At 43.8% G+C, this 26,660-nt stretch overlaps 1 protein-coding gene across 1 annotated transcript in view; it reads right to left on the reverse strand.

The window, feature by feature from the left end:
- Positions 1–26,660, reverse strand: part of LOC307144550 (DNA repair protein RAD50-like) — a 100,825-nt gene that overhangs the window by 72,147 nt on the left and 2,018 nt on the right. Inside the window, exons 3-4 of the mRNA XM_079846988.1 lie at positions 13,225–13,308; positions 12,896–13,038 (exon numbers count right to left, since the gene is read on the reverse strand). Of these exons, the coding sequence (XP_079703114.1) occupies positions 12,896–13,038; positions 13,225–13,308 (227 nt within the window). The remainder of the gene's footprint in view (positions 1–12,895; positions 13,039–13,224; positions 13,309–26,660) is intronic.

A 26,660-nucleotide genomic window follows, 5' to 3' on the forward strand; every position in this document is an offset into this window, starting at 1 on the left:
CTTTGTTACACCATATTGTGTTTTTTTTTTTTTTTTTGCTTATACTATTTATAAAATAAAATTACCATGCATTTCCACTTTACAATAGGAACAAATATTATCAAACAGAATGACTGAATTTACATCTGTATAATAATTTCAATCAATTTCAAAAGCATTTCTGTTAAAATATATATATATATATATATATATATATATATATATATATATATATATATTTTATGGGGTTCCTGAATTGTCTGATTGTCCCTCGTCCTGATTGCTGACCCTGTTGATTGCTGATCGATTGCTCCTGTCTGCCTCGCTGCCTGCTGTGAGTGTGTTTGTTAGCTTCGGTGCTGTAAGCTCCGTCTTAGCCTTGTATTTCTTTGTACATCATTTACTACCATTTCTAGTTGTTTATACTACTACATTTTACCCAACATCTCAGATTAAACTGACATCGCTAGCTTCTGTTATTAGTATTACTAGCACAAAACGCTAGTAATTCGCTAGCCTGTTAACGCGCCACCCGTGCGCTCAGCTACTTTTATTTATTTATTTTTCTCTCGCGCGTCCGCGCCTTTGAGTTCATAAAAGCTCAGGTGAGTAAGAATCAGTCAACAAACACGGTGAGTAATGTCTTGTCCTGTTATTGTCACCTGCACTTCATGTCACATGTTTAGCATAGCCTTCTCTGTCGACAATATAGGATTTATATGTGATAAATGTAAGGAGACAGTTAGGTTGACAGAGAAGATTTCAGAATTAGAAACACGCATCCAAACTTTAATTGAGGATAGTAAGAGTGCTAGAGCTTCAGATGTTTTGGATGCGCATAGTATAGTGAACTCTTTACATGGTGCGGTTCCAGCTGAAGTAGTGCCTGAGCAGCCGGGCAAATGGGTGACAGTGAGGGATCGCTCTAGTCGCGGATCTAAAAACCACTCTTCCGTTCCGATTACCATAACAAATCGATTTGCCCCGCTCAGTGAAACACCCACTGAGAATGATTGTGCCCTAGTTATTGGCGATTCTATTACACGGAACGTGAAAATAGAGACACCAACCACCATAGTCACATGTTTGCCGGGAGCCAGAGCGCCTGACATCAAAGCAAATTTAAAAGTGCTGGCTAATGCTAATCGTAAATTCTCTAAGATCATTATTCATGTCGGCACTAATGATGTTCGACTCCGCCAGTCGGAGATCACCAAAATTAATATTAAAGAGGTGTGTGAACTTGCAAGTACGATGTCAAGCACTGTAATTTGCTCTGGCCCCCTTCCTGTTCGCAGGAGTGATGAGATAGTTAGTAGATTGTGTTCGCTTAACGGTTGGCTGTCTCGGTGGTGTCCGCTTAATAATATAGAATTCATAGACAATTGGAAAAGTTTTTGGGGCAAACCTGACCTGTTGAAAAGAGATGGTATTCATCCCTCCTGGGATGGTGCTGCTCTTCTCTCTAGTAATATGGCTCATAGTCTTAGAGCTCAAACATGACAATCTGGGGCTCAGGTCAGGAAGCAGACAGACTGGCTAAACCGACCGTCTGCTAGCGGCCTCGCGTCACCCAGGTCAGATAAATCCCATCACATAGAGCCTCTTTCACCTAGCTATCATCATATAGAGACTGTGTCTGTTCCCCGAATTTGGAAATCCAAAAAACGTTTTAACCCATCTAAGGTTAAAAATTTAATTGATGTTCAACAAATAAAAAACAGCTATAATACAGATGAGCAAATGCTAAAGCTTGGGTTGCTGAATATTTGATCGCTTACTTCAAAAGCACTCATTGTTAATGATATGATTTCAGATAATAACCTAGATGTGCTGTGTTTGACAGAAACCTGGCTAAAACCAAACGATTACATTACTTTAAATGAATCAACCCCGCAAGATTACTGTTATAAACATGAACCGCGTCTGAAACGCAAAGGGGGTGGTGTTGCTGTAATTTATAGTAATAGTTTCAAAACCACTAAGAAATCAAGTTTCAAATATAATTCTTTTGAAGCATTGGTGCTTAAAGGAGCTGTATGTAAGATTGTGGCCAAAACTGGTACTGCAATCACTTTCAAATGACTGTATAGAGCGGTGTATCCCCTCCCCCTCCCCCTGACTCGAGGTTGCCAGATAGGCTGCAGGATCCAGCAGGAACGTAGGCTGCAGTTTGTAGCTGCAGCTGTGGTAACTAGAGCAAAGCTGGCAACCCGGATGCCGAAACACTACTGACTTCGTGATTGGTAGATAGGTGGAGGGCGGCGCTTCAAGCCAAAACACAAGATGACAACATCAACATCAGTTGAGGGCTGCAACTTCACTTTTTAAATGACAATATCCTGGCCATACTACTGTTGTCAGTGATATAAGTATTTGAAATGAACATGATTTCTTAATGTCTAGTGACATATCAGGGCCATTTTATGATTAATTGAAATACATTTCTTACATACAGCTCCTTTAATGTAAAAATATATAGTGTAAACGATAAATCACGTTTGAGATTTATGCTGGCTACTGTATACAGGCCACCAGGGCACCATACAGACTTTATCAAAGAATTTGCGGACTTTCTATCAGAATTAATATTGACTGCAGATAAAGTACTAATTGTTGGTGATTTTAATATACACATCGATAATGAAAAAGATGCATTGGGATTGGCATTTAAAGACATTGTAAATTCTATTGGAGTTAGACAACACGTGTCAGGACCTACTCATCGTCGTAATCATACTCTAGATCTAATATTATCACATGGAATAGATGTTGATGCCGTTGAAATTCTGCAGCAGAGCGATGACATCTCAGATCATTATCTAGTCTCGTGTAATTTGCATTTAGCCAAGGCTGCAAAGCCGACTCCGTGTTTCAAATATGTTAGATCTATCACTTCTGCTACTAAAGATTGCTTTATTAATAATCTTCCTGATCAGTTTCATCATCTCAGCATCCCGGATAGCTTAGAAGAACTCGATATTGCAACAGAAACTTTTAACTCTCTCTTTTCCAGCACTTTAGACACAGTTGCTCCGTTGCGCTTAAAGAAGATTAAAGAAAATAGTCCAACGCCGTGGTACAACGAGCACACTCAGGCCCTTAAGAGAGCAGCCAGAAAAATGGAGCGCAACTGGAAGAAAACAAAACTAGAGGTATTTCGCATTTCATGGAAGGAGAGCTCGATTAAATACAGAGAGGCTTTAAAAGCTGCTAGATCTGCTTATTTTTCAACCCTATTATAAGAAAATAAACATAATCCTAGGTATTTATTTGAAACGGTGGCTAAACTAACGAAAAATAAAGCTTCAAGCCCAGAAGTTTCCAAGCAACACAGCAGTAATGATTTTATGAATTTCTTCACTTATAAGATTGATAATATCAGGGAGAAAATTATAACTATGCAACCGTCTACTACAGCATCAGCCAGTGCATTGTAGTCTCCCCGAGGAAAAATTTGATTCATTCGTTGCTATAGGAGAGGAAGAATTTACTAAACTCATTAAATCATCTAAATCGACAACATGTATGTTAGACCCTATACCAACTAAGCTACTGAAAGAGATGCTTCCAGAGGTCCTAGATCCTCTTCTTAATATCATTAATTCATCTTTGTCTCTAGGATACGTACCAAAAAACTTTAAGCTGGCTATGATTAAACCGCTTGTTAAAAAACCGCAACTTGATCCTACAGAATTAGTCAATTATAGGCCGATCTCGAATCTACCTTTTCTGTCAAAGATATTAGAAAAGGCAGTATCCTCACAACTGTGTTCCTTTCTTGAAAGAAATGATATCTGCGAGGATTTCCAGTCAGGATTTAGACCGAACCATAGTACCGAGACAGCTCTCGTTAGAGTCACAAATGATTTGCTCTTATCATCCGATCGTGGTTGTATCTCGCTATTAGTGTTACTCGATCTTAGTGCTGCATTTGACACCATTGACCACAACGTTCTTTTAAATAGATTAGAACATTATGTTGGCATTACGGGAAATGCACTAGCATGGTTTAAATCATACTTATCTGACCGTTATCAATTTGTAGCAGTAAATGATGAGATGTCTCATCGATCACAAGTTCAGTATGGCGTACCACAAGGCTCAGTACTAGGACCGCTGCTGTTCACTCTGTACATGCTACCATTAGGAGATATCATTAGGAAGCATGGAATTAGCTTTCACTGTTATGCTGACGATACTCAGCTGTATATTTCTTCAAAACCTAACGAAACTTACCAATTCATAAAATTAACGGAATGCATAGCAGATATAAAAAATTGGATGACTCGTAATTTCCTACTTCTAAATTCTGAAAAAACAGAGTTTCTAATTATTGGACAAAAAACTTCCTCACGTAATAACCTAGAATACTGTCTAACACTTGATGGCTGCTCTGTTAAGTCTTCGTCGTCGGTTAGGAACCTGGGTGTGCTCTTTGATACCAATCTTTCATTTGAAAGTCACGTGTCTAGTATCTGTAAAACTGCATTTTTCCATCTTAAAAATATATCTAAATTACGCCATATGCTCTCATTGACAAATGCGGAACAATTAGTTCATGCGTTCATGACATCAAGGCTAAATTATTGTAATGCTCTACTGGGTGGTTGCCCTGCACGCTTAATAAACAAACTACAGCTAGTTCAAAACGCAGCAGCTCGAGTTCTTACCAGAACCAGGAAGTATGACCATATTAGCCCGGTTCTGTCAAAACTGCACTGGCTCCCTATTAAACATCGCATACATTTTAAAATATTGCTGATTACTTACAAAGCACTAAATGGTTTAGCTCCGCAGTACTTGAGCGAGCTCTTAACGCATTATTGTCCTTCACGTCTATTGCGATCTCAAAATTCCGGCCAGTTGATAATACCTAGAATATCAAAATCGACTGCTGGCGGTAGATCCTTTTCCTATTTAGCACCAAAACTCTGGAACAGTCTTCCTACCATTGTCCGGGAAGCAGACACACTCTGTCAGTTCAAAGCCAGATTAAAGACACATCTCTTTGACCTAGCATTCACATAATACATTATAGACTTCTATAATTTAATGTTAGGCTGCATAGATTAGGTCAGCCGGAACCGGGAACACTTCCCATAAATCCTGATGTACTCGTTACATCATGAGAAGAATGGCATCTACGCTAATTTTAGTGTCTGTGTTTATCCCGAGGTTTTCCCGCAGCCTGCCGGATCCGGGCCGTATCCAGATCTGATGAAGGACCTTCGCCTGGACCCGATGACAACGCAGTGCTGAAGTGCCAACTAGTCTCTCCCTATGGAGGATCCCTCTACCACTCTACAGATAAGGCGTTTTCGGGAAATTCGTTTCGCGTTCCTACCCCAAAGCAACAAAATAAAATAAAATTCTTTATCAAAATTTATAAGGAAAGACAAGTACTTTGTTTAGGCTTGGCTTGTAGGGAATTCCAAACCTGCGTATTTTCAAATGCACATAACTATAGAACCCGTTCTAAATGCGCATGTGAACATCATCAGCGTTTCTCACAGGTTCGCGTTTAAAGTCTGTGTAGAGGGAATGGTGTCGTCTTAGCGGCCCCTAATTTAATAACAAATGATCGTTGCGACGGAAGCAAATCAATCAAAACTAACTTTAGATGGAAAATAACTTAACTCTGCTATAAAGCCAAAACAATCTCTGTTACCTTAAATTATACGCTTATCTCTGTGAAGCTGCTTTGAAACAATCTACGTTGTTAAAAGCGCTATATAAATGAAGATGACTTGACTTGACTTGACTTCCTATTAATGCTACTTCACCAATAGACCATATAAAAAATATAAAATAAAGATATGCAACACGCACGTTTAAATGACAAACAATAAAATCAGAACCAGCGCTTCTGCTCCTGTATTGAGAGATAACATGTTTCAGTTACGATCCTGGTTGCAGTGACCTTAATGCATGCATGTCTTTTCAAAATGTCACATAGCATTTTGATATTGTTTGATTGAAATATTGAAGTTTATAATTGAGTTATTTGGCACACCAGGGCGAGTGGCATTATAGCATTATAAAATCGGGTTTTATTCTGGCATGTTGAATTAGCGCTCGACAGACGCGGCGGCGCGTTCACTTGGTTTCATTTTTCTCATAACAGCTAAAATAACTTAATACACTCTGTGATTTTTTTGATCATACAGATAAGAGTCATTCTGAGTTAAACTGCAAAAGGTCTACTTTTATTCATGTAGGCTATACACTCACAATAGGCTAACGAAAAAACGTTTTCTGTCGTCTCTGTCTCCGGGAACTGCACGTCACAAAAAGGAACCGAAACTAGGCCACTTGCCTCAACTCAGTCACGATAAGAAACATGTCTAAAGCTTTAAAAGTGAACAAATATTTTCTGATTATGTATGAAACCAACGAGAGGCACAGAGGATCTATTCAAATATGCACTTCCCAATGAGGAAAGGACAATGCAAGAGTGAAAATCTCGCTCAAATGAAATGTAAATTGCCCTGAATTAAAATGTAAAAACAGATCAAATAATTTCTTTGTTGAAATGTTGCGATATTGTTTAATTTAAGTTCATAATTATTCTATAAATGTTATTTAGTTTAACAGCAGCACGAAATATCCCACTGTGGTTCGAGATTTATATGAATAAATAAAAAAATATCCGCCCTCTGCTTTATTCACAATTCGCACCCTGGTTGTAAGGATCCAAAGAACCCTGTGGAATTTAATATTGAGTTGTACATTTTGTTCATGACAACAAATGAACATGAGTTTGAGGCTTGTATTTAGTTTTGCTTGGAAAAAGCTGGCCTAAACCGTAGTAGTGTTTTAATTCTTCAATTATTGAAATAATGAAACATTAAGTTAATAAACTTTTATGACAAAAATATTACTACATGTAGCCTAAATTATTTAATTCCTTCATTATCAACACTTTAATAATGCTAGAATAGCGATTTAAGTGTGAATTGCGACTTCTCTTTGTTTTAAGTTAGTCTCAGACTCATGCCTGTGGGAGGTTTGGAGGGGCAGTTCAGTGGCTTTATCGTGGGGGTGCAGGACAATAAAGTGTTAATTGCCCCTCTTTCACATGGAGAGTGTTGGATAGCTGGATGATACAGATTTTATCTTAAAGAGCAGGAAAAGGAAAAGTTCCTTTCAGGATAAATCTCTCGATGTGTCCAAATGTAGGCCCTATCTAAATTAGCTAAAGGTTTAAATTAAATTAAATTGAAGGTTTTCATATTATTATTTTTTTTATTTGAAGTGTTCAATCCAGTTGTTTCAACTGGTTTTAGAATGTTTGAGCAGTGTGTATGATTGTCAACAACATGCCATTATCTAAACATAAACTGTTGACGAAACACGTTCATGCCAACTAAACGAATGCGAGTGAGCAGCAGATACAGAGCTCTTTAATTCGCAATCAACCTTGTTTTATTGTAAGGTGAATTCAACAAGGTGTTCTGTTTCTTTTAAGAAACAAAAGGCTAAATAATTTGTTACAATTGTTCCGACTCTATTTAAACATTGAAATGTACGACAGGGTTATATTATAATTTTAGTGTTCTTTTACATTTTCATTGTTTTTTTTATATTGAAAGCAATACTAATTAGTTAATTAATTTTTATTGTAGCCAAGTCAACAAAATGTTAAGAGTCTTTTTCTGTGTTGTTCTGTGTTGTTCTTTCGTTGCTATGGGTATCACTGTCAGTCATCTAAATTTCTGCCTTCAGAAATCTGCCTTCAACAGCACCAGAAGATTTTGTCGTCTGTGCAGCAGAGGCTCTACTGGAATGTAGCAAATTTATGTTGTAATGTGCCATTAATAATTAAACAAAACCCTTGACTTTAATAAACAGTTACCTATTTAATCATCAAGAACGGTAAAAGATAAAAGCTGTCGACCAACATTGGTTAACAGCATAGCTCTAGGGTCTACAATGTTATCATCTAAACGCGTGTTAATAAAAATGACAGACAATGAATAACAAACCTCCGAAAAGTGTTTCGAATCAATAAATGCACAAAAGTTTTTATTTTTGACAAATATTAAAATAAAGACAAAATTATGAAATTAGTTTATAGAGCTGAGTTTTGAACACTTCAAGCCCCACGAGGTACATGTTGTAGCGTTGACGACAGAGCTATCGTCTTTAAGCTTAACATTTTACGCTCATGGAAAGCCTTATTGATGTAACATTTTTCTATTGCAATGTTTTATGTTGAACTGTTTTCATTATTTATTAAAGAAAATTATGCTAATCATAATAACAACCTACTGTAAGCAATTTAATTCTTAAAATAATAAAGAATGCTAAAACAAAAATGCTGCTAACATCGGTTAGCAAGTCCTGATAATGTTTTAATTTAACGATCATTTAGTTTCATTTATTTCACTGTTATGTTTCAGTTAATAAATCTAATAACAAATTAAAATAACATGAAGTATACGCTAATACCTATATAGACGCATAACCTATTGAGATGCATAGCCTTTATAGAAAAACTGTGCATACAATGATAACATTTAGCCTACTTAACTACTTAAATTTAATGCAATAATAGAAGCCTACATTTGTTTCAGTTCTAAATTTGTACTGTAATTTCAGTATTGTTGTTATGAAGTCGTTTAACTAAAATGTTTCACTTGAATTTACCTGCTATCACAGCTCTCAATGAACCGCGGCAGATTATGCACTAGAGACAATAAACTGACACTTTTCAAAGTCTGTGATTATAGCGCCACTTAGTGGTAAAATGCAGCAAACACACATCCCCAATATAATCCCAGCAGGAATGGCGCCGGTAAAAGTATTATTCTGGTTGACTACCAACTGTAAAATGTACCTGTTGAATGTTGCTATAGTAGACAGTTTGCCTACAGACATAATTCTAGGACAAGACTTGACAGTGTTAAATTAACTTTTACAAGCCACTGATAAAAGTCTCTGAAAATGTTGCCACTGTAACCCTTGTGAAAGTGTCATCTCCTGCCCTGCCATTACTTGGTCGCAGGCCAGGGCAGGTCTTCAGCCGCTGTCAGAACTTGATGGTAGTCTGTTGTAGGGCGGGACCAAGGGCCCGAAAAAGTCACGCCGACAAAGAAAGCTTGAGAACTACCTCAGTACACCAGCCTCTGATGCTTCTGTAGAGGGTCTCGATGTTAGTGGCTGGCGGGTACCAGGGAATATTGTGGCGTTACAAAGAAATTATGAGACTTTGAAATCTTTGTTTGAAAAAGCTGCTTCGGCTAAACCATCCAGGTCTGTGTAATGAGAAGTACAAGCTATTGAATAATGTGTTGTATTTTCAAGCCAATGGTGTGACCTGTCTTGTTGTACTTGTTGTACTCATCAACTTGTCTTGCACTTAGCACACACAGTTCCATGGGCTGGTCATCTAGGCCAGCGTTTCCCAAACGGGGTGCCGCGTGTCGAGAGATGGGTTGCCGTGTTTTTAAAATTTTAAAATTGCTAATAAAAATTGCCCTACCTGTAAGGATGGGCACAGGTAAATATGACATTTATTATGGGCTTATGTGAAGATTGTTTTAAGTTGACTTAAATTAAAAGTTTTTATATTTTTTGGAGCCTAATAATGTTAAAATTTGATAGCTTTCAATTATATTGTAGTGTTGAATGGTGATAATTAATGTTTAAAATTGGAAAAAAATTAATCATTGAAGACATCAGTAGCAGTATTGGTATCAGTGATACTGGCCTTTATTCATAAAAATATGCCATAAAACAATGATTTAAAATATACTGTCTTTGTTGTTTCTACATTAATTTGGAGCTTAACTGTGAAATTGTTACATTATAAAATATATTAAAAACATTATTAAAAATAAGCCATAAAACACAAATACACTGAGTGAGCAAACAGTAATTTGCGATTTGTATTGAGATTTGCAATGGTAATTGAGCAATGTTTATATATGAATAAAAGCCTTAATCAAATATGTCATCATATAAAGTGATCTCTTCAGAAAATATTACTGATTCCTTTCAATGGATGGACAAAAAAAGAAAAGAGATATCAAGAATATATGACAGTAGGCGGTTCTTCCCTGTGGTGTTGAAAATCGATACATTTCAAGGTATCGTATCAAAGTAGTATCGTGACACTAGTGTAGTGTGCCACAAATTTCTTTCAATTTTAAAAGGGTGCCGTGACTGGAAAAAATTTGGGAAACACTGATCTAGACCAACAAAAGACATATGGACGCATCAGCACAAGTTTTCACTGGCCAACATTATATACTGATGTACTGACACACTGCAACACATGCACCACATGTCAGAAAACCAGTGCTGTGACCCGGCAGAGCAGAGCACCCTTGCTCCCTGTAATTTCTGAACCTTTCAGGCGGATCGCCATGGACATTGTGGGGCCATTGGATAAAAGCAGTGCAGGTTACCAGTACACCTTGGTAATCAGTGACAACGCAAAGGAGGTATCCAGAGGCTTTCCCACTCCATACTGTCACCACACCAAAAATCGTCCATTACCTTGTTCAACTCTTCTCCAGGGTAGGATTACCAAAGGAGATATTGACGGACCAAGGCACTAACTTTACACCATGGCTCATGGGGCAACTGAACCAACAGCAGCACCACCATCAGAACAAGCCCATACCACCCACAGACAGACAGCCAGGTGGAAAGGTTTAAGCAAACCCTTTAAGAATATGCGAAAGAAAACCTCCAGGCGAAACAACAGGCACAGAATCAGTTCCAGCCAGGACAGAAGGTGTTACTCTTACTAGTCTTCCCGGGAGAGCTGTCGTGGAGCGCACCTGCCGCACGATTGAGCTTACCCGGTATATAAATGACGCACAGCGACCTGAGCTGACTCTAGAGGAGGAGATGGCGGACGAGTTGCAACATGCAACGGGAGCGTAGACCACGCTGATGGCTGATGTACGCTACGGTCGAAGTGATGTCCATTCGGACCAGTACATGCTTGCCGTGCAGCAACATTCAGAGCCAGAGCAGGGCAAGGAATACTGTTAGCAACTCGAGGCAATTGATATTGGTTGTTGAAGGTCGCTGTCATATTGACCGAGTCCAACTCCACACAAAGTAAAGAGATGCTCTGCTCTTTTCCCAGTTGACCTGAAGCCCCAGATGGGTGAGGTGCCTGAGCACCAAGTCCCTGTGTTCGCATAACTGATCTCATGACTGGGCCAGGATGAGCCAGTTGTCGAGATAGTTAAGTATGCAAACACCCACCTCCCTGAGCAGGGCAAGAGCAGCTTCTGCAACTTTGGTAAAGACATGGGGAGACAGGAACAGCTTAAAGAGAAGGACCTTATACTGATATGTTCGACCCTCAAAAGCAAAGCGAAGAAATGGTATGTGTCAAGGGAGAATCAAGAAAGTATGCGTCCTTCAGGTCGATAGCTGCAAACCAATCCTGGGAGTGAACGCACGTGAGCAACTTGAACGGGAGCGTGTGAAGGACCCAACTCAAGACACACAGGTCCAAGATTGGCGTAACCCCTCGCCCTTTTTGGGTACTATGAATTATGGACTGTAGAATCCAGACTTAATCTCGGCCAGTGGGACGTAGGCTCAGGAGGGGCGTCTTTCCCTGCTACAGAGGTAAATAGGACGCCACTGAACCTGTGGAGACGCCTGACGAACTGAATCACATAGCCAAGTCTGATTGTCTGAATGAGCAAACGGGACGAGCTGGGAAGCGCTAGTCAGGCACCCAAACTCCGAATGAGTGGCACCAAAGGGACAACAGATGTAACCACGTGGGAGGGCGGTGGGGTGCTTGGCGCAGTGAGGAGCAATGGGGCACAATCCGGGAAGCACAGCATCCCGGAGTAGCAGGATTTTCCACCGGGCCCTCCTCCGTGGGAAGGAGCGGTGCCATTACCGTCTCTTGGAATAGAGCAGCTCCTTCCATCTCAGGGCCACCCGTCTCAGGGCCGCTTTGATGTTTGCTTCTTCGAGGGTTTAGCGGCCTGGATGGGCTGCAGGTGGCTCGGGCGGATGGGATGCCTCCGGTCTTCCCGGAGCCGGTGCAGCCGCAGGGGAAATCCCTGATGGGCAAAGTCCTCGACAGTGTCGCCAAAGAGGCAGGCCTGGGAAATGGGGGGAAACGCTTCCAGAGTGCTAACCAGACCGCGGCTCTACTATGAAAAGCGGCAGGGGGCTGGGTATCAGGTGAGGGGACTCGTCCCTCTTTATTAAAGAAGGAGAGTCGCGACCGCAGCGCTAACATGGACTTACCATCCACGAATGCTCTCTCAGCAAACGACCACACCCAGAAACACACGGACGGAAAGACATCTTGAAAAAGACGCTGACCGCTCATGCTGCTCTTTTAGGGATACAGCTCTTTTAGCTGAAGCGCCCAGGGACGAATGCTGTGCTGTCTGTGCCCAGCGCACTGAAAGCACACACAGCTGAAATGCGCCTTCACACCAGCTGAGTAGAACCCACGACGAGCTGAAAGGAAAGCAAACAGTAGCAATAACAATTGCTGTTTTTGGTGTAGAACTCCTAATAGCAATGAAAATTGCTGTTTTGCTCTCTACATTTTCTTTAGAAAATTTGCACTATTCTGTGAAGGTGATCTAGAGATGAGCGATCGCTTGACAACCACTCGGCTTAGAAGCAAAGTATTATGAATTGAGTATACCGGTCCTATCTATACCCGTATTGTCTGGGTGGGTGTGATTCGGCATGCAAATCTCACTGGCCAATGTCCATTGGCTCGTTTTGTTACCACTTGGAGGTGATTGGGCTCCCAGGCGAGACCCCATTACATCAGTATCATCGTAACGTCAAATGTGACTGACTGAATGGGAACATAATATTTTTACAGTATTGCTACTTTTACCGTATTTTTGCTCAAATAAATGAAGCCTTGGTGAGCATAAGAGACAAGTAAAAGACAACTTACTTGATGAAACCCTCAAGGAATTTGAACTCAGTTTTCTTTCCCTTCTGTGTACTTTGCATAGACCTCTGGACTAACACAGCATCGCCATTCATATCTCTAAACTGGAGTCTGATCCGTGCCTGTACATCCGTTTCATGAACATCCTACAACAGACCAACATTATCTATAAAACTCTTTAAAAACTAAGTGTCCTACTGCCCAGCTCTTGCATGGACAATACGAACCAGTGTTTGCAAGTTTGAATAAGACAAGCAAAAATATGTGTAATTGAGAACATTTCTATAACAGCTTAAATTTGTTTACTTGAATTACTCCTGTCAAGGACCTACTTTGGGATCGTGGACAAAGGCGCTTCCTTTACTTCCTGGTGGAAAGTCTCCTGAAGTGATGTATTTGAGACACTCAATGATGGTCTGGAAATTCATAAAAAGAAATTGTTCATATATCCACCTTATTCCTGCGCCCCATGGCGCTTTGTGTGAATTATGGGAGTAACTTCTGTTAAACTGTAAACAATCAGCGAAAGGGTTACTCTATAAACGCTGTAACATGGTATGTTGCTATGGGAAGAAGGAGGTGGGAACCTGCGAATGTTCACACACTTTTCACACACTTTAACTACAAAATTGTAGTTACATAATTCCTGTTACACATGTGTACTTACTGAAGTGAACAAAAGTGTTGTTACCAATGTCCTTGTTACACATTTGTACTTACACATACCATTCTGTGGGTCGTTACATATGTGTAGTTAAACAAACATTATGCTGTAGATACTATATACCAGTTTGTAATTACACTGTAGTTACATACTATGTACACATGTAGTTACCATGTACGTTCACAGGTATTAGGGCCACTTAATGTAAAGTGGGACCACACTTTATTTTACAGTGTCCTTGTTACATAGGTTACATGTACTTACCATAGTAATAAGAGTAAATTATGCATAATTACATGCAATTAACCCTCAACCAAATCCTAATCCTACCCTAACCCTATAGGAAGTACATGTTGTTAATTATTATTACTCAGTACTTAAATATATAATTACACTGTAACAATGACACTGTAAAATAAAGTGTTATCTAAAGTGTTACCAAGTATTGCTACTTAAGTACTGAAAAATAATATGACTAAAGTAAGAGTAAATAAGTAGTTTGCTTAAAAACTACTCAAGTAACTACGTTACAAAGTACTTTAGTATTATTTTTCTATTTTTACCCAAAATGGGGAGATGATAGCGGTATGGATCGCTCACATGCCATCTGTTTCATTCATACTGGAAGCCCAGTACATACTGATTCATCCCTCACGCAGAAAGTCCACAAGTGAGATTCATAGAAGTATAAAACTTATGACATTTCAGGAAATGCCTTATATGGATATCATAACATGCAAATAGAGATGTTTTGACTGATGAAACATGAAGACAAACAGATGATAGCAATAATATATCTGTGTTCATCAAGCTATCTCAGGTATTTTAGTAAGAATTATGCATGTCTTTAAAGGGATAGTTCACCCAAAAAGGAAAATTAGTCATCCTAGGTGTATATGACATTCTTCTTTCAGACGAATGCAATCAGTTATATTAAAAAAAATGTCCTGGCTCTTCCAAGCTTTATAATGACAGTGAATGGCTGGAGAAAACTTGAAACCCAAAAAAGTGCATCCATTCATGATAAAAGTGCTCAACTTTTACTCCAGGGGGTTAATAAAGGCCTTCTGAAGTGAAGCCATGCGTTTTTTCTAAGGAAAATACCCATATTTAAAACTTTATAAACTATAATCACTAACTTCCGCCAGACGGCCGTACACATTAATTTACGGTGGAAGACTAACCCCTGACCCGACGCACAGCGTAATGAAATTTGTATATGACATTCTTCTTTCAGACGAATGCAATCAGTTATATTAAAAAAATGTCCTGGCTCTTCCAAGCTTTATAATGACAGTGAATGGCTGGAGAAAACTTGAAACTAAACAGTAGTAAACAGAGGCAAGAGCTAAACAAAACACCGGTCACGAATTAGCAATTTTGAAGAGAAATGTCGGAGGATTTCTGCGAGAGGTTTCTAAGCTTACAATACTCCTACATCCAACGTCATATGCATCACAGGTTACTCTTGTGGCGCAAGTCGAATTACATAGTATGTGTGCGGTCGTCTGGCGGAATATAGTTATTTTAGATTATAAATATGGGTATTTTTCTTACAAAAACACTGAAGGCCTTTATTTACCCACTGGAGCCGTACACATTTCAGTGACGGGGAATGGGTCGTAAAACTCGCTTACTTATGGGACATATTCAACCTGCTCAATGAACTCAATCTGTCCCTTCAGGGGAAAATGACAACAGTCTTCAAGTTGGCTGATAAAGTAGCTGCATTTAAAGCCAAACTGGATTTGTGGGGACGGCGCGTGAACAGAGGTATATTTGACATGTTTCCAACATTGGAGGGGATTTTGGAAGAGACTGAGCCCGAGCCTTCATTCTCCCAGCAGGTGCACGATTTTAAAAGAGTTTGAGCGCTACTTCCCAACCACAAAAGACCCACAAACTGCCAAGGAATGGATTTGCGACCCATTTGTCAACAAACCAGGTGAATCCAGCATGTCTGTGCAAGAAGAAGATCAACTGCTGGAGATCGCAAATGACGGCGGCCTTAAAAGTATGTTCGAGACAACAACTCTGCCGGTGTTCTGGATAAAAGACATGGCAGAATACCCCGAGATTGCCACAACAGCACTGAAAACCCTGTTGCCATTTCCGACATCCTATCTGTGTGAAGCGGGGTTTTCGGCAGTGACAGCAGCCAAAACAAAACTACGGAGTAGACTGGACATAAGCAACACACTTCTTGTCTCCCATTAGCCCTAGATGGGAACGTCTCGTTACAGAGAAACAGGCTCAGGGCTCCCACTGATTCAGCGTTATAGTGAGTTGTATTTTTCATGCCCTTTATTTTGCGACCAGAGAGCGTTAGGGGGCAGAGAGGATGTTACTCATGTTATGTTGTTGGCGCGATGTTACGAGGACGCTGCTAATAAAGTTGCGAGTAGGCCTACACACTGGATTCACTTTTATTATTATGTTTAAAAAATACCCCAGTTTTTATGCCGGTCGTATCATTTTATTTTGTTGTATTTATCCGCCACACCTTAAAGGCCGGTCTGTGAAAATATTGTCTGATATTAAACCGGTCCGTGGTGCAAAAATGGTTGGGGACCGCTGATATAGAGCACCCCAAATTGGACACAAGGCTGTATCTCCACAACGCTTTATCGTATTCAGACCAAACTTGGTATATGTCATCACAAGCATGACCTGAGGCTACACGCTGCGTTTCGGCGCAGCACCCACTACTGGTCCGGAGATACGAAAAATGGCTATTTTTGCTTATAACTTATGAACAATTTGTTCAAAAATCATAAAAGTGGTCTCATTAGATTCATGCCATCATGCCATATCAACCATTTTAGGCGTCGGCCATTTTGCATTTTGTACCAAAATGCTGTATTTTATGAACGCATGAACGGATTGTTACGAAACTTGGTATGGGTCATCAGCACCATGTTCTGAAGGAGCCTGAGAAGTTTCGGACCAGCGCCACCTAGTGGAACACTGGACCAGCTCTATAGCCTCTCCAGGGTGCTGGAGGGTTCATGGGAGTTTGCCCAACCAATCCACATGTGCTTTGTGGATTTGGAGAAGGCATTTGACTGTGTCCCTCGCAGCATCTTGTGGAGGGTGCTCTGGGAGTATGGGGTCCGGGGCCCTTAGCTAAGGGCTATCCGGTCCCTGTACGACCGGAGCAGGAGCTTGGTTCAAATTGCTGGCAGTAAGTCAGACTTGTTCCCGGTGCATGTTGGACTCCGGCAGGGCTGCCCTTTGTCGCTGGTTCTGTTCATAATTTTTATGGACAGAATTTCTAGGCGCAGCCAGGAGATCTCATCTCTGCTCTTTGCGGATGATGTTGTCATGCTGGCCCCATCGAACCAGGACCTCCAGCATGCACTGGGATGGTTTGCAGCCGAGTGTGAAGCGGCTGGGATGAGAATCAGCGCCTCCAAATCCAAGGCCATGGTTCTCAGTCGGAAAAGGGTGGCTTGCCCACTTCAGGTTGGTGGAGAGTTCCTGCCTCAAGTGGAGGAGTTCAAGTATCTTGGGGTCTTGTTCACAAGTGAGGGAAGGATGGAGCGAGAGATTGACAGATGGATCGGTGCAGCTTCTGCAGTAATGCAGTCGATGTACCGGTCTGTCGTGGTGAAGAAAGAGCTGAGCCGCAAGGCGAAGCTCAAGATTTACCGGTCAATCTACGTTCCTACTCTCACCTATGGTCATGAGCTGTGGGTCATGACCGAAAGGACAAGATCCCGGATACAGGCGGCCGAAATGAGCTTCCTCCGCAGGGTGGCTGGGCGATCCCTTAGAGATAGGGTGAGAAGCTTGGTCACTCGGGAGGAGCTCAGAGTAGAGCCGCTGCTCCTCCACATCGAGAGGGGCCAGCTGAGGTGGCTCGGGCATCTTTTCCGGGTCGCCTTCCCGGGAAGGTGTTCCGGGCACGTCCCATCGGGAGGAGGCCCCGGGGAAGACCTAGGACACGCTGGAGGGACTATGTCTCCCGGCTGGCCTGGGAAAGCCTCGGTGTCCCCCCGGAAGAGCTGGAGGAAGTGTCCAGGGAGAGGGAGGTCTGGGCATCCCTGCTTAGACTGCTGCCCCCGCGACCCGGCCCCGGGTAAGCGGAAGAAGATGAATGGATGGATGGTAGGCTATATAATTTTTCAGCCATTTTGCTTAAATTCATCTTTAAATGTCTTTAATTGCTCCTTGCTGCAGTTGATCTGACACTCCCAGCCATGTTGGCATGTCTTATTGCTATATTGCAGGCTGCTTGCTGCTATATTCTTGTAATTCTAATTCCAAGGGACATACATTTAAAACAGTTCTGTCCTTTAATTTCTCCTTTTAAAGTTGGCATTTAAAATGGAAGTTATAGTCTTTTCTTCCCTATTGTGACGTATATCAAAGTGAAACGGCTTTTCGATCAAGAAAAATGTAGGGCGGGACTTGATTCACGCCATCACGAGATTCCAACTTGTAAAACGTGTCCACGTGCCCATAGAACTCGGAATTATGTGTAATATTTGAACATTCTGAAAGCTGTGATTTTTACCATGTGACCGCTGCAGATTCATTTTTGCGCTGCTAGTGTTGCCACAGAAACAGCTCAGAGTAGAATTTCTTCTAATTGGTATTTATGGATGGGTATGATTTGCTATTAGTGGATCTCATGTAAGTGACAGGTTGCCCCGCCCTCACGCCAGTAGACACATCATCAGAGAAGAGATGTTGTTGCAAGAGGGAGGGGAATATATTTTGATAAATAATTTATAATAAACTCTGCAATATATACACACACACACACACACACATACATACACACACACACACACACACACACACACACACACACACACATATATATATATATATATATATATATATATATATATATATATATTAGAGGTGGGCATAGATTAATTTTTTTAATCTAGATTAATTTTGAAATTAAAATGGCTCATTTGAATTCTGCCGAAGGCATTCAGAATATGTGTGCTACCCAAATAATGACTATAAAAGTAAGTCTTTGAGAACGGGTTTGTCAAGCCAGGTGGCGCATTAGACCAGGGGCTCATCTCCTGTTTCCAAAATGCATCACAAACTGCTTGAGAAAGCTGTTCTACTCAAAGACTCTAAAAGGTTACTACTGTACTGTTACCGTCCGTAGGCAACATTAGGTAGGCCTATGTTATTATCAACTACTATAGGCTATCAATTAGGGATGGGCGATATGGCCTAAAATCTATATTGTGATATACATTGCAGCCTCTTGCGATAACGATATATATTATAATAAAACCATTTCAGAACAGGTTACACAGACCCTGCTAAACGACTGGTAAATGTTTTTTTTTTTTTTTTTTTTTTTAAAGGGTGTAACTTATGTAGTTTTGAGAACATAGCCTATATTGTGCAAAACTGTAAGTAGCCTATACAACATAATTTTGCAGATAAATAAAATTTAAGTACACTAGCTGCAGAGACTTAAGTAGGTCTAATGTTTATTATGGCTTGGAGCTTATGAAACCCCAAATTTAAAATTAGAATATATTGTCTAACTGATGTCTTTTCAGTTAAAAAGAAACACAACAACGATTCTTAAAATCGGGCGCAGACAGAGATTATGTGCTACACCACTAAGATATATTGGGAATAATACGCGCGCGCAGGTATTCAGTGATATCATGTTTCGTTTTGAATTTGAGGTGGCAGAACGGATTAGTCGTGTGTTAACTTACCGAACTGTCACCCCACACACTCTGTCTATAGTTTCCTGCTGTTTGTCAGACAGCTTAAATCCGAACCAAGTCCAAATAATGGATGTTGCACCGATCTTTTTCACCAGCTTTCACTTTCAGCCGTGTTTACTTAAGATGACGACGAATATGATGCGTTGCAGCCGGGTTTACCCATAGGGTTTACCTCGCGGCCGCGGGTAGATTGCGTCATCATAGCTTGTGTAGTATACAGCCATCTCCCAACCCAACTTGGAGAATAGATTAACGGCGATATTTTTTTTATCACGCGATAAGAGTCTCGCGTTAACGCAGCACGTTAACGCCGATAACGGCCCACCACTAATACATATATATATATATATATACACACACACTCACCTAAAGGATTATTAGGAACACCATACTAATACTGTGTTTGACCCCCTTACGCCTTCAGAACTGGCTTAATTCTACGTGGCATTGATTCAACAAGGTGCTGAAAGCATTCTTTAGAAATGTTGGCCCATATTGATAGGATAGCATCTTGCAGTTGATGGAGATTTGTGGGATGCACATCCAGGGCACGAAGCTCCCGTTCCACCACATCCCAAAGATGCTCTATTGGGTTGAGATCTGGTGACTGTGGGGGCCATTTTAGTACAGTGAACTCATTGTCATGTTCAAGAAACCAATTTGAAATGATTCGAGCTTTGTGACATGGTGCATTATCCTGCTGGAAGTAGCCATCAGAGGATGGGTACATGGTGGTCATAAAGGGATGGACATGGTCAGAAACAATGCTCAGGTAGGCCGTGGCATTTAAACGATGCCCAGTTGGCACTAAGGGGCCTAAAGTGTGCCAAGAAAACATCCCCCACACCATTACACCACCACCACCAGCCTGCACAGTGGTAACAAGGCATGATGGATCCATGTTCTCATTCTGTTTACGCCAAATTCTGACTCTACCATCTGAATGTCTCAACAGAAATTGAGACTCAGACCAGGCAACATTTTTCCAGTCTTCAACTGTCCAATTTTGGTGAGCTCGTGCAAATTGTAGCCTCTTTTTCCTATTTGTAGTGGAGATGAGTGGTACCCGGTGGGGTCTATTGCTGTTGTAGCCCATCCGCCTCAAGGTTGTGCGTGTTGTGGCTTCACAAATGCTTTGCCGCATACCTCGGTTGTAACGAGTGGTAATTTCAGTCAAAGTTGCTCTTCTATCAGTCGGCCCATTCTCCTCTGACCTCTAGCATCAACAAGGCATTTTCGCCCACAGGACTGCTGCATACTGGATGTTTTTCCCTTTTCACACCATTCTTTGTAAACCCTAGAAATGGTTGTGCGTGAAAATCCCAGTAACTGAGCAGATTGTGAAATACTCAGACCGGCCCATCTGGCACCAACAACCATGCCACACTCAAAATTGCTTAAAATCACCTTTCTTTCCCATTCTGACATTCAGTTTGGAGTTCAGGAGATTGTCTTGACCAGGACCACACACCTAAATGCATTGAAGCAACTGCCATGTGATTGGTTGATTAGATAATTGCATTAATGAGAAATTGAACAGGTGTTCCTAATAATCCTTTAGGTGAGTGTATATATATATATATATATATATATATATATATATATATATATATATATATATATATATATATATATACATACATATATATATATACATACATATATATATATATATAGCCTATATATATATATATATATATAGCCTATATATATAGATATAGATATATTTGGGATGTAACGGTTCACGAATTTCACGGTTTGGTTCGATACGTCACAGTGGTGATATAAAAAAAAAGTTTAAAAAAATGTAACGTTTTTACAAAAATTTAAAAAAGCAACATATCATCATATAGCTCATCATAGAGCTTTCAGCTTATAGATTCCCCTATCCTAGAGAGAGTGAATTGCTAAGTGCTAATCTGTCTAGATATGTAATAAACATTTTGCAAAAGAAAACCTCAAAAAGGTTAATTATAGATCAAATAAGACAGAAACACACCCGTTCACCGGTCATTTTCCTCAGCTGTAGGCAAAGGCAAGTTCTCTTACGAGAGGTCTCTCGTACTGCGTAAGATATCTTACACTAGGGGGAAATCCTTTTTCCGCGAGATATTGAAGCCAAAAATTATCCTTAATTTTTCAATAATGCAAAAAGCGTTGCGGCAGCATACAGACATAGGCGAGGCAGCTCGCGCGCCTATTGGCTGGTCTGCGGCAACTGCAGCAGCCTATCGAGCGAGGCCTGGCGTGACGCCAGACCCAATGAGGGTGCTTCGCGCCCGCTGCGTCACATCCCGCCGAAACGGGCGTGGTCTAGGCCTATAAATATAGCTCGCAGGCAGCTAATATCTGATTTTTCATCCTTCAAGCGAAGCACACGCATCGCTGGAGCTGGAGAGAAGCCGCGCCGTTGAGAGAGAGCACCTTCAGCGGGACGAGTCACTGAAGTCGCTGGCCGCGCCGCCTTCCTTGCCTTCCTGCTGCGCTTTCCGGCGCCTATATACTTTCTGCATTCTCTGTATTGTGTGTGTGTGTGTTGCTACCGCGACACGTACTAAAAGAGCAGCGTCTTTTTAAAGATGCCTTCCTGCGGCTCGTGCAGAGCCACACTCAGCGACGGGGACCGCCATGTGATCTGCGTTTCCTGCCTGGGTGAGGAACATGCAGCTCTCGTGCTCGCTGACGGCGGCTGCCCTCACTGCGAGCTACTGCCCATGGCGACTCTGAGGACTCGCCTGGCCTTCTTCGCCGAGACTGCTCCCCCGCCCGCCGCGGTGTCGCGCCGTAAAAAACGCCATGCCCAGCGGGTCCCGGAACCTTCCCCCAGCCGCCAAAGCTCGCCGGTTCGCCCGCCTGCTTCACCGGCTTCGTCAGCCTCTCTTCCTGACGGACAGCGGCCGCTGTCTGCCGCCGCTTCCGTCGACATCGCTGACGAGGAAGCCCTGCTGGGAGAAGAGGATTCCTGCTCTATCCTGGCGTCAGGCAGTGAGGATTGGGCGAGCTCTGAGGATCTCGCGCCCCCTGCCCACACTTCGTCAGGCAAGAGAGCGTCAATCGAGACGGAGCTCATGCGAGTGCTCGCACAGGCCGCGGTGAGCCTCGGCCTCGAGCGGTCTTCGCCCGGCTGGATGGCTTTTTCCTGCCTGGGGAGCACGCTTCGCCTGCATCCAGACCAGCGCCCTTTCTTCCTGAGTTACACGAAGAAGTCACTAAATCCTGGAACGCCCCCTATTCAGCTAGAGTGCGTCCATCTGTTTCTCTGGCATTCTCTGCAGTCGACGATGCCAAGAACAGGGGATACCATTCGCTGCCACCGGTCGAAGAGGCGATAGCGGCCCACTTATGCCCGCCTTCCGCTGGACGGCGCGCTAAGCTGGCCCTACCCTCCAAAGCTTGCCGCACTACGTCAAGCCTGCTCCGCCGTGCTTTCTCCGCCGCCGGGCAAGCTGCGTCAGCGCTGCACACCATGGCCACACTTCAGATCTTCCAGGCCGATCTCCTCCGTAAGCTGGATGAGAAGGGACCTGAAGCGATCTGCGTGCCGGACTTGAGGAGCGCCACGGACCTCGCTCTCCGTGCCACTAAATCCGCAGCACAGGCCATTGGGCGAACTATGGCCTCTCTCACCGTGACTGAGAGGCACCTGTGGCTGACGCTCTCGGAGATGGCCGAGTCCGAGCGCACCGCGTTCCTCGACGCCCCGCTTTCTCCCACCGGCCTCTTCGGATCCTCCGTGAAGGACTTTGCGGAGAGATTCGCCGAGGTACAGAAAGCGTCACAGGCAATGAAGCACTTCCTCCCGAAGCGCTCCAGCTCTGCAGCAGGCCGTGCGAAACCGTCTGCACAGAGCTCACAGCCCCAGCCACCGCCCACTGCCGCCACTTCGCAGCGCCGCCAGGCCCGAGGCGCGAGACAGCGCTCCCGCTCATCCGGCCGCCGCCCCACCATGCGCGGCCCGCGGCCCAGGATTGTGGTGAAGCCCGAGGCCCCGAAGTCGTCCTAGCACGCCTAGGAAAACGACGGTGTTCGAGTCCCGCTGCGGCCGGACTTCCACCAAAGCTATTCGCTCGTCCAGTTCCAGCAAATGCGACTGGTCCAGTGTTTTCTGCAGCCAACAAGCCGGTTCTGTTGCCCGCTTGCCTGCACACAAAAGCTGTTTTTACGGCTACCCAGATAAATCCCCAAGAGAGTGTATTTTCTGGTGTCCCGGCCACGGCCGATGGTGTTTTATGTGTAGAAAGAATGCCCACTGCCCAGTGCCCATCACTACACACAAGCACAGCCTGTCACACAAGGCTCGCGCACATAAAATCGACCCAGATCGATTGCGCATCAAACGTAGTAAATGTGCCCACTACCCAGTGCCCACACACACTACGTTATGCATGTCTCACGGTCTCTGTAAAAACGAAACCAACAGGCATTCGCTTTACTCAAGCGAAAAATGCTTTCGGTGTGATAAATGTGCCCGCTATCCCGCGCCCACATCCACACACAGACATGACAGTTCCTACGGGACTCGCCCAGCCCTCCCCCTCTCGGTTGACCGCCGCAGAGGAGTCGAGCGCGGGCAATCTGCCCGCTGTTATCAGCGCGCCCCCTGCCTCGAATGTCACGAGCGCGACGCTTGTGTTACAGCACACCGAAGCCTCTCCACCACTGAGCGAACGGAGCGCACTTCGTATTCAACCCCTTGCTATTCATGCCGATGCATGGGCAAAGCTGCCCGGGGTTTCGAAATGGGTGCTAGACATTATAAAAAGAGGCTATTCGCTGCAGTTTCGCCGGCGCCCTCGCCGTACGGCGCGCGTCGAGACCACGGTAAAAACAGAAGTAACACATTTACTTTGAGCCGAAGTGGAGAAACTATTGAGCAAAGGGGCCATAGAGCCTCTCTCTCAAGTTCAGAGCGAAGGAGGGCTATACAGCAGATACTTCCTGGTACCGAAAAAAGACGGGGGTCTCAGACCCATACTAGATCTAAGGCAACTGAACAAAGTGCTTGTGAAGCGACAGTTCAGGATGCTCACGATCAGAAAAATCCTCGCGCAGATTCGCCGAGGAGACTGGTTCGTGTCAATAGATCTGAAGGACGCGTATTTTCAAATACAAATAGCGTCACGTCACAGGCGATTTTTGAGATTCGCCTTCGAGGGCCAGGCATATCAGTACACAGTCCTGCCGTTCGGTTTGTCCCTGGCACCCCGTACATTTACGAAGTGCATGGACGCGGCGCTCGCACCCCTCAGAATGAAGGGCTTGCGAGTACTGAACTATTTGGAAGATTGGCTGATTCTAGCGCAATCTCGCTCAGTGCTCATAGAGCACACGACCATTTTACTCGATCACCTCGAGAATTTGGGTCTCAGAGTCAATTGGGCGAAGAGCTCCCTGTCCCCCAGTCAGACGATATCTTTCCTGGGCACAGAGCTGAACTCGCTGTCTATGATAGCGAGACTATCACCACAGCGCGCGGCGGACGTTCAGCGCACAGCGAACTCTTTCCACTGCGGTGCATCTGTCCCGCTCAAGAAATTTCAGAAGATGCTGGGTCTCATGTCCTCAGCATCCTCAGTGCTCCAGCTGGGCCTGCTCCGCATGCGCCCACTGCAGTTCTGCCTGAAAGCGCGAGTCCCACGCCGTGCGTGGACATCCGGTTTGCTTCGTCTCAAGGTCAATCAGAAGTGCGTGGCAGCTCTGAAACCTTGGAAAGCGGACGACTGGTACCGATCAGGTGTAAGCCTGGGGACTTCCTCGAGGGTGAAGGTGGTGTCTACGGACGCATCCACCTCGGGATGGGGAGCGCTGCTCGAGGGCAGACCGTTCTTCGGCCAGTGGTCAGAACGGGAGAAGCTCCTGCACATAAACTGCCTCGAAATGCTGGCAGTAGACAACACGCTGACGCGTTTTTGTCCCCAAATAAAAGGACGCCACGTACTGGTCCGCTCGGACAACATGTCTGTGGTGTCCTACATAAATCACCAGGGCGGCCTCAGGTCCAAGAACCTGCACAGGCTAGCAGAACGCCTCCTGGTGTGGGCTCAGTGCAACCTGTGCTCGCTGAGAGCAGCGCACGTGCCAGGACTCCTAAACATAGGACCAGACAGACTGTCCAGGAACAATGTTCCGGCAGGCGAATGGTCTCTACACCCACAGACAGTCCAACTGCTGTGGAGGAAATTTGGCAGAGCGGAAGTAGACCTGTTCGCGTCTCAAGAAAACGCTCACTGTCCGGAGTTTTTCTCCAAGAGCAGGGACGCGCTGGCTCACGTATGGCCCCGCCGCCCGCTCTATGCTTTTCCCCCCGTCTCTCTCCTGCCTCAGGTGATAGAGCGGATAAGGGAAGAAGGATGCTCAGTGCTGCTCGTAGCGCCGCTCTGGAAGAACCAGCCCTGGTTCCCAGCCGTGATGCAGCTAGCGAGCACTGCCCCGTGGCCAGTGCCAGTGAGGAGAGACCTCCTCTCTCAGGCTTACGGCTCGATCTGGCATCCTCACCCGGAATTGTGGTCCCTTCATGTCTGGGCCATCAACGGGTACATGCTGAGCTCCCTAAGGGAGTGATAAACACGATCACACAGGCTAGAGCTCCGTCTACGAGACGTCTCTACTCCTCAAAATGGTCAGTGTTTTCGGGCTGGTGCACAGCCCGTGACGTGTCACCCACAGACTGTGGAGTGACGGAGGTGCTTTCCTTCCTACAAGAGCTGTTGGATAAGGGTAGAACCCCCTCCACGCTCAAAGTTTATGTGGCGGCTATAGCAGCGTTCTCAAGAACAACGCTTGGTCAGTCGATAGGAAGGAACGATTTAGTCATCCGCTTCCTTAGAGGGGCTAAAAGACTGAATCCTCCCAGACCTCCCTCAGTCCCTGTATGGGACCTTTCTACGGTACTGGAAGCCATGAAAGGTGGCCCATTCAAGCCTTTGCAGACGATTGATCTGAAACATTTGTCTTTCAAGACCGTGTTTCTGCTGGCTCTCGCTTCAGTGAAGCGCATAGGGGACTTACACGCGCTCTCAGTAAGCGCGACGTGCATGGAATTTGGGCCGAATGACTCTAGGGTTATACTCAAACCCAAGCACGGTTATGTTCCAAAATCCCTCAACACACCGTTTAGGGCGCAGGTCATTTCCCTGTCAGCCCTACCGGTCCCTGATGAGGAAAGAGACGCGAGCCTCCTTTGCCCAGTCAGGGCACTGCGAGCTTATGTGTCTCGCTCGTCTGCTTTCAGACAGACAGAGCAGCTCTTTGTTTCGTTCAGCGGACGCTCTAAAGGACTAGCCGCGTCGAAACAGAGCCTATCCAGATGGATAGTTGATGCTATTGCGCTAGCATACGCTTCTAAGGGCATACAGTGCCCGTTGTGTCTCAGCGCCACTCCACGAGA

This window comes from Squalius cephalus (genome assembly GCF_949319135.1).
Source record: "Squalius cephalus genome assembly, chromosome: 17".
Classification (NCBI taxonomy): domain Eukaryota; kingdom Metazoa; phylum Chordata; class Actinopteri; order Cypriniformes; family Leuciscidae; genus Squalius; species Squalius cephalus.